Source organism: Malania oleifera, chromosome 9 (assembly GCF_029873635.1).
Source record: "Malania oleifera isolate guangnan ecotype guangnan chromosome 9, ASM2987363v1, whole genome shotgun sequence".
NCBI lineage: Eukaryota > Viridiplantae > Streptophyta > Magnoliopsida > Santalales > Ximeniaceae > Malania > Malania oleifera.
Genome location: NC_080425.1, coordinates 93880343 through 93893235, shown reverse-complemented (window position 1 = coordinate 93893235; position 12893 = coordinate 93880343). Strand labels below are relative to the sequence as shown.

Sequence of the window (12893 nt, the reverse complement as noted above, 5' to 3'; positions counted from 1 at the left end):
CAAAATATGCTTTCATATGCTTGCCTTCCCTTGAAGATTTTACCAATACTAATTTTTGTCAGCGAATGCTTGCATGTACATCAAAACAAAAACATAAAACTATCTTATGTGCCTCTACAATTGGATTCTTTGGTAATAGTCTTTACTCACTATGATATTTCAATACAACATTGGCAGGTTAAAACAACAAAACTACTCAACTCAATTCAGTGTTAATCCAACCACATTGGGAAATAATATACAACAATAACAAGAAGCAGCCTTTAGTCCCACTAGGTGGGGTCAGTTACATGAATCCTTTTCTGCCAATTCACCCAATCGAGAGCATTTTCCTATATTAGATTAAGAGCTATTAAATCCTCCTTGCTACCTCATTCCAAGTTATTTTAGGCGTACCCTAACCTCTTTTCATGCCAGAAACAATAACTCACTCCTTCTCACAGGTGCTCTACTAGGCTTGCGTTTCAAATGCTCAAACCATCCATAGGTAGCCCCTCCCTTATCTTGTCTTCGATCGGAACTATGCCTAAATTATTGCGTATATGCTCATTTTTACTTTATCTTTTAATGTTATACCACTCATCCACCTTAACATTCGCATTTCACTAACTTTTACTTTTGCTCAACATTCTAAACCATAAAAGCATCGTCGGCCTTATAGCCATCTAATAGAACTTTTCTTTTAATTTTAAGAGTATTCTACAACCACACAACACACCAAATGCACTCCTCCATTTTACCAAACTTGTTTTTAATTCTATGTACTACATCTTCTTCAATTTCTCCTTCCGCTTGCATAATAGAACTCAAGATATATAAATCTATTAGTGTTATTAATCTCTTGATTATCAAGTTTAATCTTCTCTCCACTACTACCCTTTACATTAATAAAATTACATTTCATATATTTTGTCTTATTCCTACTTATCTTAAACCCTTCAGACTCTAATATGACTCTCCAAAGTTCTAGCTTAGATTCCACTCCACCCCTGCTATCATCAATCAACGTGATATCATCTGTAAACAACATACACCAAGGGATCTCATTTTGAATATTCCTAGTAAGTTCATTAATCATAATAAAAAGATAAAGACTCAAAGTACAACCATGTTGTACATCTACTGTGATTGAAAAATCTCTAGATTCCCCTTTTATAGTCCTAAAGTTGGTTACTACTCTATCATACAAATTCTTAATGACCTTAGCATATCTACTACAAACCCCCTTCTTTTTTTAAGACCCACCAAAGAACTTCCCTAGTTAATCTATCATAAGCTTTCTCTAGGTCAATAAAAACCATATGCAACTCCCTTTTCTTTTCCATAAACTTTTCCATTAAACTTCTTAAAAAATAAATAGCTTCTCTTGTTGATCTCCCAAGCATAAGACCAAATTGATTTTCTAAAATTCTTGTTTCTAGTCTTATTTTATGTTCAATTACCCTTTCCCATAATTTCATCATATGACTCATAATCTTAATTCCACAATAATTATTACAGTTTTTGAATATCGCCTTTGTTTTTGTATAAAAGTACTAACGTGTTTTTCCTCCATTCTTCTAACATTTTCTTGATTTTTATAATAATGTTGAACATATTAGTTAACCAAATATTTCCTTTATCCCCTAAACATTTCCAAACTTAAATTGGTATTTTATTTGGTCCTATACATTTCCTATTTTTCATCTTTTCTAATATCATCTTAACTTCAAGAACTCTAATTTTACAAATAAATCACTTATTTTTATTTTTCGTTTGTCACTTCCAAGTTCAATTTTCATTTTGGTTTTCATTAAACGACTTGTCAAAGTATCTTTGCCACCTCTCTTTCATGTCTTCTTCTCTAGTTAAGACATTTTCATTCTCGTACTTTATACATTTTACATCATCTAACATTTTGCATTTTCTTTCTCCAGCTCGTCCTTTTTTTTTTTTTTTTTGTATTTTTTTCTCACCTCTATATATTTTTCATGATTTTCTATATTTCTACAATTTTGCCATTTTTTATACCAAATTCTTTTTGTCTTAATGGCTTTTTGGACTTCTTGATCCCACCACTAGCTTTCTTTACAACCCAAGTATCTTCCTTTGGACTCACCTAAAATATCTTTTGTTATCCCTACGATAGAATTAGTGATTTTATTTCAAACAGTATTTGTATCTACCTTATTCCCTGTTAGCTTTACCGTGATCCCAAGAGGGGGGGTGAATTGGTATTTTTAAAATTTATCTCCTAGGTATTCCTCCTAACAGCAGTATGTTCACAAGCCCATGGTCAATCTAGTGCAAATAATGTAAATATACCAGAAATTAAATAAAGCAGTTTAAACAATCACACAAGCACCAGAAAGCAATAAAGAAAGGAGGACACGCAGATATGTTATCAAGGTTCGGCCAACTGCCTACGTCCCCACCTTGGCTAACCAGCACAAGGATTATCACAATAACTTGCTCACTTAAACGGGTGGAGCGGCACCTATACAAACCAGGTCAAATTACCATAGGGCTGACCTCAATCTTTACCAATCCTTACCAGGCTGGATTACCGCCCCCTCAGGCCACGCCTGGAATCTCTCAGATATACAATCAAACGGTACAATATATTGGTACTTTCACGTAAAACAGATTTGTACCACAAATGCGCACAAACACAAACACCACAGATGATTTAAAATGTAAGTTCTGTGTGGTCTAAATATTTCAACTCTCAACTATATTTTCTATCAGTGTAGTAAGTACGTGAGAGTATCTAACAAGCAATCTGTGTATCTCAAGGTATTTCAATCAAATGTGTTCACACAGAGTATTAGATAAGCCTCAAGAATATCAATCAATAGAATATCTCAATCATGGAAGTATGTATATGCTTGGATTGCAAAATATATAGGATCTTTGTTTTCAGCAAGAATATTTGAGTGAATAAATATTGCAACAAAGATGTTTCACCTCAAACACAAATATCTCCTCAAATGGTTTTTCAAAATAAAGAGCAATAGATATTTGTAAATGATTTTGAAAATATTTCGCAACCAAAAGCAAAAATGAGCTTCTTAAGATAATGCAACAAATATGCAATCTCAGAAGACCCAGTAAAGTCTTCTTAGGATGAACTTATCAGCTAAGTACCCTAAGAATCCTTTTGGTTCAACTCTCAATAAAATTATATCAATCTCACAACCAAGAGAGAGTGAACCTTCCTATCTAAGCACTCAAGAATACTTACAAATGATTTTACTAGTATTGAATGTAAGCTAGAGTGTATTTGGAAGAGTGTGAGCAAATGAGAATCAAAAAGAAAGTATTTTTGCTTGAGAGAGATTTTCTTAATCTTTTTGCTAATCGATGCTTAATCCATCAAATGAAAGAGTATATATAGACATACTGAAAATTTTGACCGTTGGGGACCTATTAGAGATTATTGAAAAAGTTTAATGACATTTAAAACAAATTAACCCTGTTTAAAATTATTAACCGCAGTAAAAAAATATGAGCAACCCGAGAGGTCCGGTCGACCAGAAATGGTTCGGTCGACCAGGACTCAAATGACTCGGTCGACCAGGGGACTTTTGAACTGAAAGGCTCGGTCGACCGGGGAGGGAAATTTCCCAAATTTCCGAGGTTCGGTAGACCGGGCCTTTTTGAATTGCATGGTTCGGTCGACCAGACCGCTGGGAATTCTCTCGAGGACCCTCCGGTCGACCAGGTAATTGGAGTGCAAAAGTGGTCGGTCGACCGGGAGGTCAAAATGTTGACTCCCAGGTGGTTCGGTTGATCGGGGTCAAATGAATTACAGGGTCTTGGTCGACCGGGACCTTGGTCAACGGTTGACTCAGGTATGGTTCGGTCAATCAGGCCAAAAATGAACTAATTTGGCCGGTCGACCGAAAGTGTACCAAGTGTGCATTTCAGTCTCGTCTTGACACAATCAAGTCCTATTTAAGTGCTTAACAAATATATGTGAAAGTGTAAGTGTCCTAGGGGCACTTGGGGTCCAATTTGAAGACACCGAAAAAGTCCGGCATCGGTCGACCAAAGGAAAACCCTAAGGTCTTTCTATGGTTATATTTGGTTTGTATCTGATTTGAACTTACAAAATAAATCATGCATGTGATGTGTGTGCTTATTACAAACTGAATACCCTAATTACTATTACAGACAAATTTCACTAAGATTATTACAATTAAGAGCATGAGTTTGTCTTCAAGCTTTGAGTTTTCACGTGCCATTGATGATATACTAATATGAACCTGCACATGAACTAAATATTTATTAAATACAAGAGTATTTGTCATTATCAAAACCAAGGCGTGACCTATAAGGTCAACATTCCCTACAATCCAATCACACTCTTTAATCATTTTATCTTTGAATTTTACTATATTATCTCCTTTCAAGCTCCGACATCAAATCCTTTTGTGTTGATTTATGTTACTCTTTTTCTTCATTTTTTAATATGCATACCTAATACTAGGATTTTATGTTGTATAGCCAAACTTTCACCTGGGGATAACTTTATAATCCTTACAAGATAGACAATCCCCATCCCTAGTTAAGAAGAAACCTCTTTAGCTTTTATTATGCCCACTCTTGAAAGTTGTTAAGTGTTCTTCTCTTTTTATGAAGCAAGTATTCAATATAACCAAATTATAAGACATGGAAAAATCTAAAATTGTATCCTCATTTTTATCTCCATATCCATGGCCTCCATGTATCCTCTCATAGCCTATATTATCCTCTCCAATGTGCCCATTGAAATTAGCTCCTGTGAATGTCTTTTCAGGCGTTCGTATCCCTTGTAAATTACTAACCGTATCTTTCCAAAATTGTCTTTGAAGTTCTGCTAAGCCTATTTGGGGAGCAAGCATATGCACTAATTAGGTTCACTATTTCCTGGCTTAGAGCTATCTTGATTTTAATGATCCTATCCCCAATTATTTTAACATCTACTACATTATCTTTTAAGTATTTTTCTACAATAATAATATAATAACTACAAAATCTTGCAGTACACACCTTATGATTCAAGAACATTTCCGGCTGTACATGTCAAACACACGAGCTGTCCCATCCTCACATCCAACAACAGCCTCAGGATCTAAATAGTTGTAGGTGGCAAAACAATACATTTGATTATCCGATACAACAAAAGAAAATATCCAAGTATTTACACTATTAAGTGTATCAATTCAGATTTAACTGGAAAATCAAAATTATCAATCAGATGAAATCTTTATAGAAGTCAATAAACCTTCAAAAAGATTTTGTAAATTCAAACAAAAAGTAGTTGCCTCATAAATGATATAGTGGGAATGAAGGATGTTACAAAATTGACGGCACGAAGGATGCTACAAAATTGACATATAAGCCCAAAAAATCCACAAAGGAACTTGAGGTGGTGGAAATTGCAAAAGTTAAGCCATCCATTGAGGGTAAGTCCGTTAAGTTCAAGGCTGAAGACATGAGAGAGAATACATATGTGGAATTCATCATTCCCAATAGATTTGCCTTTGGTGACTTTGCCCACTTGCATTCGCACTTATTTTTTAAAGATGTGGATATAACGTTCATTTCCAATTTTGTGTGATTCATTGGCTTGCCATCGTTCAAATGTTTCTAATTCAAGGTCTTTTTTTTCCCCGGCTAGGGAAGAATGATGGGGAATATCAAGGTATGGGCAAGATTTGGCAATCAAAGATCTTTGCATTCATCATACATATAGGTATAATTTAAGATAACAGGATTAATAATGTAAATTTCAGTACTTAAAAGATTTGAAAATTGCAATTATGTTTCATTTATCAGCGATTTGCAATTATTTCCCAAATTATTTTTCCTTATCAAGTATTAGGAGAAGCCTATGTAGAGGATTGATGAGTACCTATAAGATGTAGATTGAAATATTGGGTATTAAGACCTAAATTTAGTTTTGTCTTCATTTTTTTTATTTTTTATTTTTTTTCTGACATGAGAAAAGAATTATATTAACAAGAAGAGGGGCGAACAAGATGTCCTCCCAAGGAAAAAAATGAAACACAGCCAAAAATAATCACATAGGCATAGCCTGCTAATGCCTAACAAGATTGGGCGGCAGCAAGCCCCTACAGAACCCAAAAGAATAGATCGATAGAAAGGCCAAAAAGACCGCTTTATCCCATAACGAAACCAGAGAGGTTGTGCAATCATTGAAGGTTCTTTTTGACCAGTATGGTCCACAAACTATCAAACACTGCACTATGAATCCTTTTCTGCCAATTTATAGCAGCATTCCGTAGAGTCTTGTCAATTAATTTTATGGACGCTTGAATGTTTGAAACTTTAAATGTTAGTTTGGATTCATGATCCCCATGATTCTGTATGAATAACCATGGATTTTATACCCAATTCCTTATCGAGTATATACGCAGGCAGGAATATTACTTGCTGGTACCAACCCACCATCATCAATCAACTAATGTTAGTGTTTTAGTGATACATTTAGTTTTTAAATGAATAGCAAGATAAATAGGATTTTCTTTAATTCTTATGTGTTCAGCCTGATGAGAACGATGAGAATGTGATTGCTTTGTGTGATGATGAGAGTGTTGGCTTTCTTTTCATTGAGACCAACGACTTTGTGTTTGATTCCCTATTAAGTAGGCAACTTGACATTTCATCCAAAATCTAGCGACTTATAACTCCTACAAATAAAAGGCCCCTAGTATTGATGCAAGAAGAATGCCTCACATATAAAAGGGATTCCTAGGGAAGGTAAGGGAAAGAAAACACATAATGTCATTATATTCATTTTTACTTCTTCGGTCCCTAACTTAAGCATTAGGGAGATCCACAGAGTACATCATGGGTCATTCCAACTTTTTCTACTTTCTATTTAAAAAAACTAATTTCAATGGCAACAGTTTGGTGCCCACCGTCAGACCAAAAGAAGTATTGCTAACACAAGCACATGGCAACCTCGATTAATTTTAAGTTCTAGTTGCTCAAAGGTTGTTTGTTGATTATTGGCATCAAGGTCTTAAGAAATGCCTTGGCGCTAAGGACATAATTGGTTGCCCAACAATAGATTGCTAACACAAGGACATAATTCGTTGCCCCCACAATTTATTGGCATGCCACAAAGGAGAAGTTTGCTTCCCTCCTGATGATCCTTGTAACTAGATTGTGGGGGGGGGGGGGGAGAAGGGGAAGAAAAAAGGAAGTGGGGGCCACCTCAATTGGCCCCCAAGGGATTCCTTGGCTCTAAGGCCTGATAAGACTTTAAAAAGAACAAAAAACACAAGAAATCCACCAACAACAGTGATCACCAAGGTACCAAACTCTCGCACGTGATAAATTGTTAGGAAACCAATTATGACCACAATGGGGCCAAGATTAGGAGGGTTTCATTACCTCACTAGGACGGACCATACCAGTATCTTGCTCTCTCTAGACTTCTAACCATCAAGGAAAGGTACACCTTTATTCATTTGAATTTCCCAGCTGTATATATGAAATTTTATAAAACAAACCATGAGATTGATAGTCCAATTAAGTTCTCAATTTGACAAATCAAAAATATGAATGACGAGACTAATGCTTGGTTCATTTGGCCATATCACATCAATTTAAGACATTTTTTAGAGGATGAAAATTCTAGCAAATAAATGGACAATATATATATATATATATATATATATTCTTTTGTTTTAATTGCAGGGTTATTTTCAATCCAACAAACAATTGGGACTCTTCTTTCAAAAAGCTAAGGTTCTCTTCATTTGAAAATTTTCCCCCACATTGACCAAACTATATTTAATTACTTATTATACTAAACTTATATCTAATTAAATATAACCCAACAATGGGCAAGATTCATTATTTATTACATGTATCTTTTTATTCCAATCGAAATTAACTAGTTAGAAAAAATTAATCAAAATGACTAAGGTCAATTTTCATTTGCACAGATAAATTACATTTGATCATTTGTTTATTTATTCATGTGTTGAATTATTTAAATAGTATCAAAATTTATGAAGTTATTCAATTGAAGTATGTAAGACTACTTCACTGGTAGCGCATTAAATATTAAAAAATTTATTTAGAAAGAGTTTGTTGAGTTTTCATGAAGAAAAGGTATATTACTCAACAATGTAAAATCACTATGCTCTTTTCTCTTCATTTTAGTATCCAAAGGAGATACAATTGATTTGATGATCCATGCTCATATGAAAAATGAGAACTGCTCAATGGAAGATGAGCCCAACTCATAAATTAGCATATGAGCTTTGCTTATAATTTACAGATGAGTTTTGCTCATAATCGAGAGATGAGCTCTGCTCATAATCGAAACATGACTCCTGCTCATAATTGACACATGAGTACTGCTCATAAATGATAACAAAGCATTCCTCATAAATTGACAAATGAGCATTGTTCATAAATTGACATACAAGCATTGCTCATAATTAACAAAGAACTCTGCTCATCATCAACATATGAATTTTGCTCATATAACTATTTAAGGAACAGTTGAGTTAGGCAATCATAGATGAGCCCTGCTTGTAAATGATAAAAACAGAGCTTATAAATGATAGATGAGCTTTACTTATAATTGATAGATGTGCTCATATACAAATAAGCTCGGGTCATAATTGATAGATAGCTACTCATAATCAACAACAGAGCAAAATATAATGTGCAAAAATAAATACTCCCGAACTTGAAGGTGTCTTCTGAGGCTTGGGAGTGAGGGGCAGGACAAAATAATACCTACAACCAGGATGGTGAAGGGGTACCTTGGCATAAAGGGAGTAACTTAACGTAATTAAATCTGGGAATTGAAAAGATCATAACTTCGAAACAAAGGAAAAATGAAGGGGCATGACCCTTCATGGACTTAGAACTCCTACAAATTAAAGGCCCCTAACATTGAATGCCAAGAAGGATGCCTCGCCTATAAAAGGAGGCAAAGGAAAACACACACACACATCTTGACATTGTTTCTATTTATTATTCCTTCTTCAGTCCCTAATTTAAGCATCATAGAGATATCTCTTAGTACATCCTAGGTCCTCCAAGATATTACTACTTTCTTTTCAGGAATATCGAGGTGGAAAATAATTCCAACTAATTTCAAAAGCAAAAGGCCGCTGGTTTGATTGAATAAATTGCTCACTGCCTAAATTGTTTTAGATAATTTATTATTTATTTTCAAGGAATTAAAAAGACCAATTTTCCATAAAGAAGATCAAATGGGAAATTGAAGTGCTGATTTTTTCGAAGTTAATTGACTTTCTCAATTTTTAAATTAACAAGCAATATCCCAAGTTATGCACAGGACGAAAATGTAAATTACACACTCTCTCTACTTATTATCATAATAATGATAATAGTAAGACAATTGCATCTAGTTAAATAGAATTCTTGTCACCTTAGTGTATGATTGTTAGAGGTAGTGGCCCATGACTAGGGTTTCAACTACATGATTCTTGTTAAAGCTTAATATACGTTGTTGGTGCACAACTTAATAGCTTAAACTTTTAGGTAAGGCTGTATTCTAACATTGTATTAGAGCTAGATACCAGGAAGTCCTCGAATCTAGTCTCGTTTCCTGAGTTTATTATGTGGTGTTTTAAAAAACTATTGTATTCCCTATAATGGTTGCTATCTATCGCATGTTTATCTCTTCACGCACTGTCGGGTTGCTCATCCGGGGTAGTGTTAAAGTTTGATATCCATTGTTGGCTGACAATCTAAAAACTTAAAATTTTAGGTAAAGTGGTATTCTAACAATACTAATTACCTAGAAGTGATGACTGACGCTAATAAAGTTCTTATTATATAATTTCAATGATAAACGGGGTCAGGGGAGTTAAAGAGGAATGACTTTATGGACTTGTGTCGTGCATGATATTCTTTGGACTTCATGGCTTGAGCAAAAAATGACATTTTTCAATGCCAAAACAACATCTTCTCACTTATTATGAGATAGCATCGCTCCTTTTTGGGAACATTCTTTGGGTATTTTTGGGACATTTAGTTGAATGACTTCCAAAGGACATTTCGATGGAGGATGTCTTGTTTTTAAATTTTTTTCCCATTTTCTTCAATGAAAATTTTCATATAAATAAATATAAATTTAATAAGTTAGAGATAATGGCCCATTTTAAGGTTCAAATCACTTGCCATATTTAATAGGGTTGGTGGGTATTTTTAAATATTGGCCATTGTGTGCTTAGAAAGAAATCCTAAAGTCCTAATTTTTCGAAAGAAAAAAGGAAACGTCCCAACAATAAGGGTCTGTTTATATTTAGGACCTGTGGGTATTATTAAGCATTCACCCGAGTGGTTTGGAATGTAAACCTAATTTTTTAACTCTTCAGTTTCCAACCCTAATTTCAATCCACACTTAAAATAAGTAAGAAAGTAAAAAAAAAATAGCTTGAAACATGCTAAGATGCCCTATCATTTTGACTTCGATTGGCGGCGAGAAAATGCAGGAAAATTTTTATCATGAAAAAAGGCCTTCTATTGCTGTTCATTAGATTTTTTCCCCCGTTCTTAAAAATGAACAAATAACAAAAATAAAAAATAATCCCAGAGGGCAAGTACCAGGATTTGCAGACGGCCGAGCAGCGTACGAGTTCGAAGAGGCCGAGGAGTGCAAAGACCACGCAGAGGATGTCGTGGTCGCGGACCTGGATTCTGCTCGCTCTTCTCTCATCGTACCTCCTCCTTGTGCTCGGCGACCCGTCGCCGGCGGTTGCGGAACGCATCGTCGAATCTCCTCCGAGGAGTATTTCCGCAGGCTCACGTGGGCGGCGAAGTGGAAAACGAGAGCTTGTGTTATTTTGTTTTCTAATCCGTTATTTTTCAATTTTATTAGTCGGATCGAATTCCTGGTTCATGGTACAACTTGTGACAAATCAATTTTATTTTATTTATATTCAGTTATCTGCATAACATATTTATTATATATAATATATATTTTAAATACATAGTATAAATTTATGGATTTATAATATATTGATTAAGTTAATTTTATTAACTATTGTTATTGTTATTATTATTACAATTAATTGTTGTTATTGTCGTCGAAGGAATAGGGCCAATACCAAATTAATAATTAAATAATAACTATAAAAAAATCACAATGGAAACTAAATAAAAATATATAATTAATCATTTTGAAAATTCTATTATCAATTTGGAGTTGTTGAAATAAAAAAATTAAAAATCAAATTTTATAAATCATCATGAGTAATAAAGATTGTCAAAATTGTATTGTCAAATCAACCTAATTTTGCATGAACCTTGAAGTAAAATTTTCAACAAATTTTGTTTATTCTCTTTCACACTCTTCTTAATTGTCTCTGTATCATGCATAAACCAAACATCCAAGTGAACTACTAATAATTTGATATTGCCTTTGATTTGACTATGGATTCCACTTGAACATAAATCAAGACATCCAAAAGCAACCATATACTCCGTATATATGTGGGTCATCCTCCATATAAAAGGAATTCCAACAAATAACTTTTTTCCTTCTCTTATCTATGATGTTACATACAAGAGAGGAGAGGGACTCCACCTTTTTATAAAATTAGATTTAGTTCCCGAGTGGCTTTTCAAAAGGAACTGATGAGGAGTTAATTAAAGATTGTCATAAAAGAAAAAAAAATTGGCTGTTGTTATAATAATGATCGGATAAAGGATGCACAGCAAAATAAAGAAAACACAATAAGTAAATGAAACACAATTAGAAAATTGAGAAACAACAAGAGTCAACACGAGAATCAACGTGAATCGGCAAAGCCTACATCTACGAAAGCAATCGACACAATAATTTCATTAAGAAATGTCAAAGTATACAATACACTTCACAATGATCTCTCTCTTTTATCAATACACGCCCAAAAGAACATAAATAAGACACCCTCGGAAGTTTCCCTCCGAATTCCCAAGCACCCCAACGTTCCAATTCAAAATTCAAATATTTTTTTGTAGCTCAAGCTCACTCGTTGACGAGATTAGGGCATTCGTCAACGAATCAGAGAAGGCCACTCTTCGACTAGTTTGGTCACTCGTCGACGAGCCCATTTTTTTGCTCTCGGTATCTCAAAAACTTTGAACTTTTGTGCCTCTCGCTATCTCCTTGTCGACGAGTCCCTTATGCTTTTCTTCCTTCCTTTGTTTATAAAACTTCAAGTATAAGTGTCACACCATAAACAGCAGTTCCCTTGTTAAAAGAAATATTAGAAAGAAAAAGCAAATTTTAAATGATTATATATATATACATATACACACACATACATACATACATATATAGAAAATGTAATTAATGTATTGATAATATAGTAATATTTGGAAAAAGAAACTAAAATAATAAAATATAACAATTTGTTGGAGAAAATTTAAATTCATTTAAAAGTTTTTAGACTTTTTAAAAGCTGAAAAATTTTGTTTATCTTTAAAAGAAAACTTTGAGATGAAAAATGTTGGGAGAGACGGGGAGGAATAGGCAATTAATGTTAGGAGAGTGGGGATTCGAGTAGACACATTCACCCTTGGGCCTTGTCTTCGTTTGGCTCCCATAGCTTTTTGAAAGCATCTTTTTAAAAAAGTAACAAATGAAAATTAAATTATTGATATTGATTTAAAAATTATTTGATCTTCTTATAAAAAGAAGCTGTTAAAAATAAAATTTTGATTTTAAATATTTGGTAAAAAAATATTGTAGCATAACTAAAAATATTTAAAATAACTAAAATGAATATTATTTTTAAAAAAATATAATTAATGTATTAATAATTTTGTAATATATAAATAAAATTAATGACAATAATGAAATAGAATAACTTGTTGAAGAAAAAACTTGGTTTAACTTCTAAAAACTTTAAACTCATAACTTT

At 33.6% G+C, this 12893-nt stretch overlaps 1 protein-coding gene and 1 long non-coding RNA gene across 2 annotated transcripts in view; both read right to left on the bottom strand.

Annotated features, from left to right (window-relative positions):
* Positions 1-12893, bottom strand: part of LOC131163586 (uncharacterized) — a 116568-nt gene that overhangs the window by 48815 nt on the left and 54860 nt on the right. Inside the window, 1 exon segment of the mRNA XM_058120176.1 lies at positions 10591-10836. Within this exon segment, the coding sequence (XP_057976159.1) occupies positions 10591-10836 (246 nt within the window).
* On the bottom strand, positions 3996-5068 carry LOC131164873 (uncharacterized). The gene is made up of 2 exons (XR_009139362.1): positions 5014-5068; positions 3996-4247 (listed from the first exon to the last, which is right to left on the bottom strand). It is a non-coding gene; the product is annotated as an uncharacterized LOC131164873 (long non-coding RNA).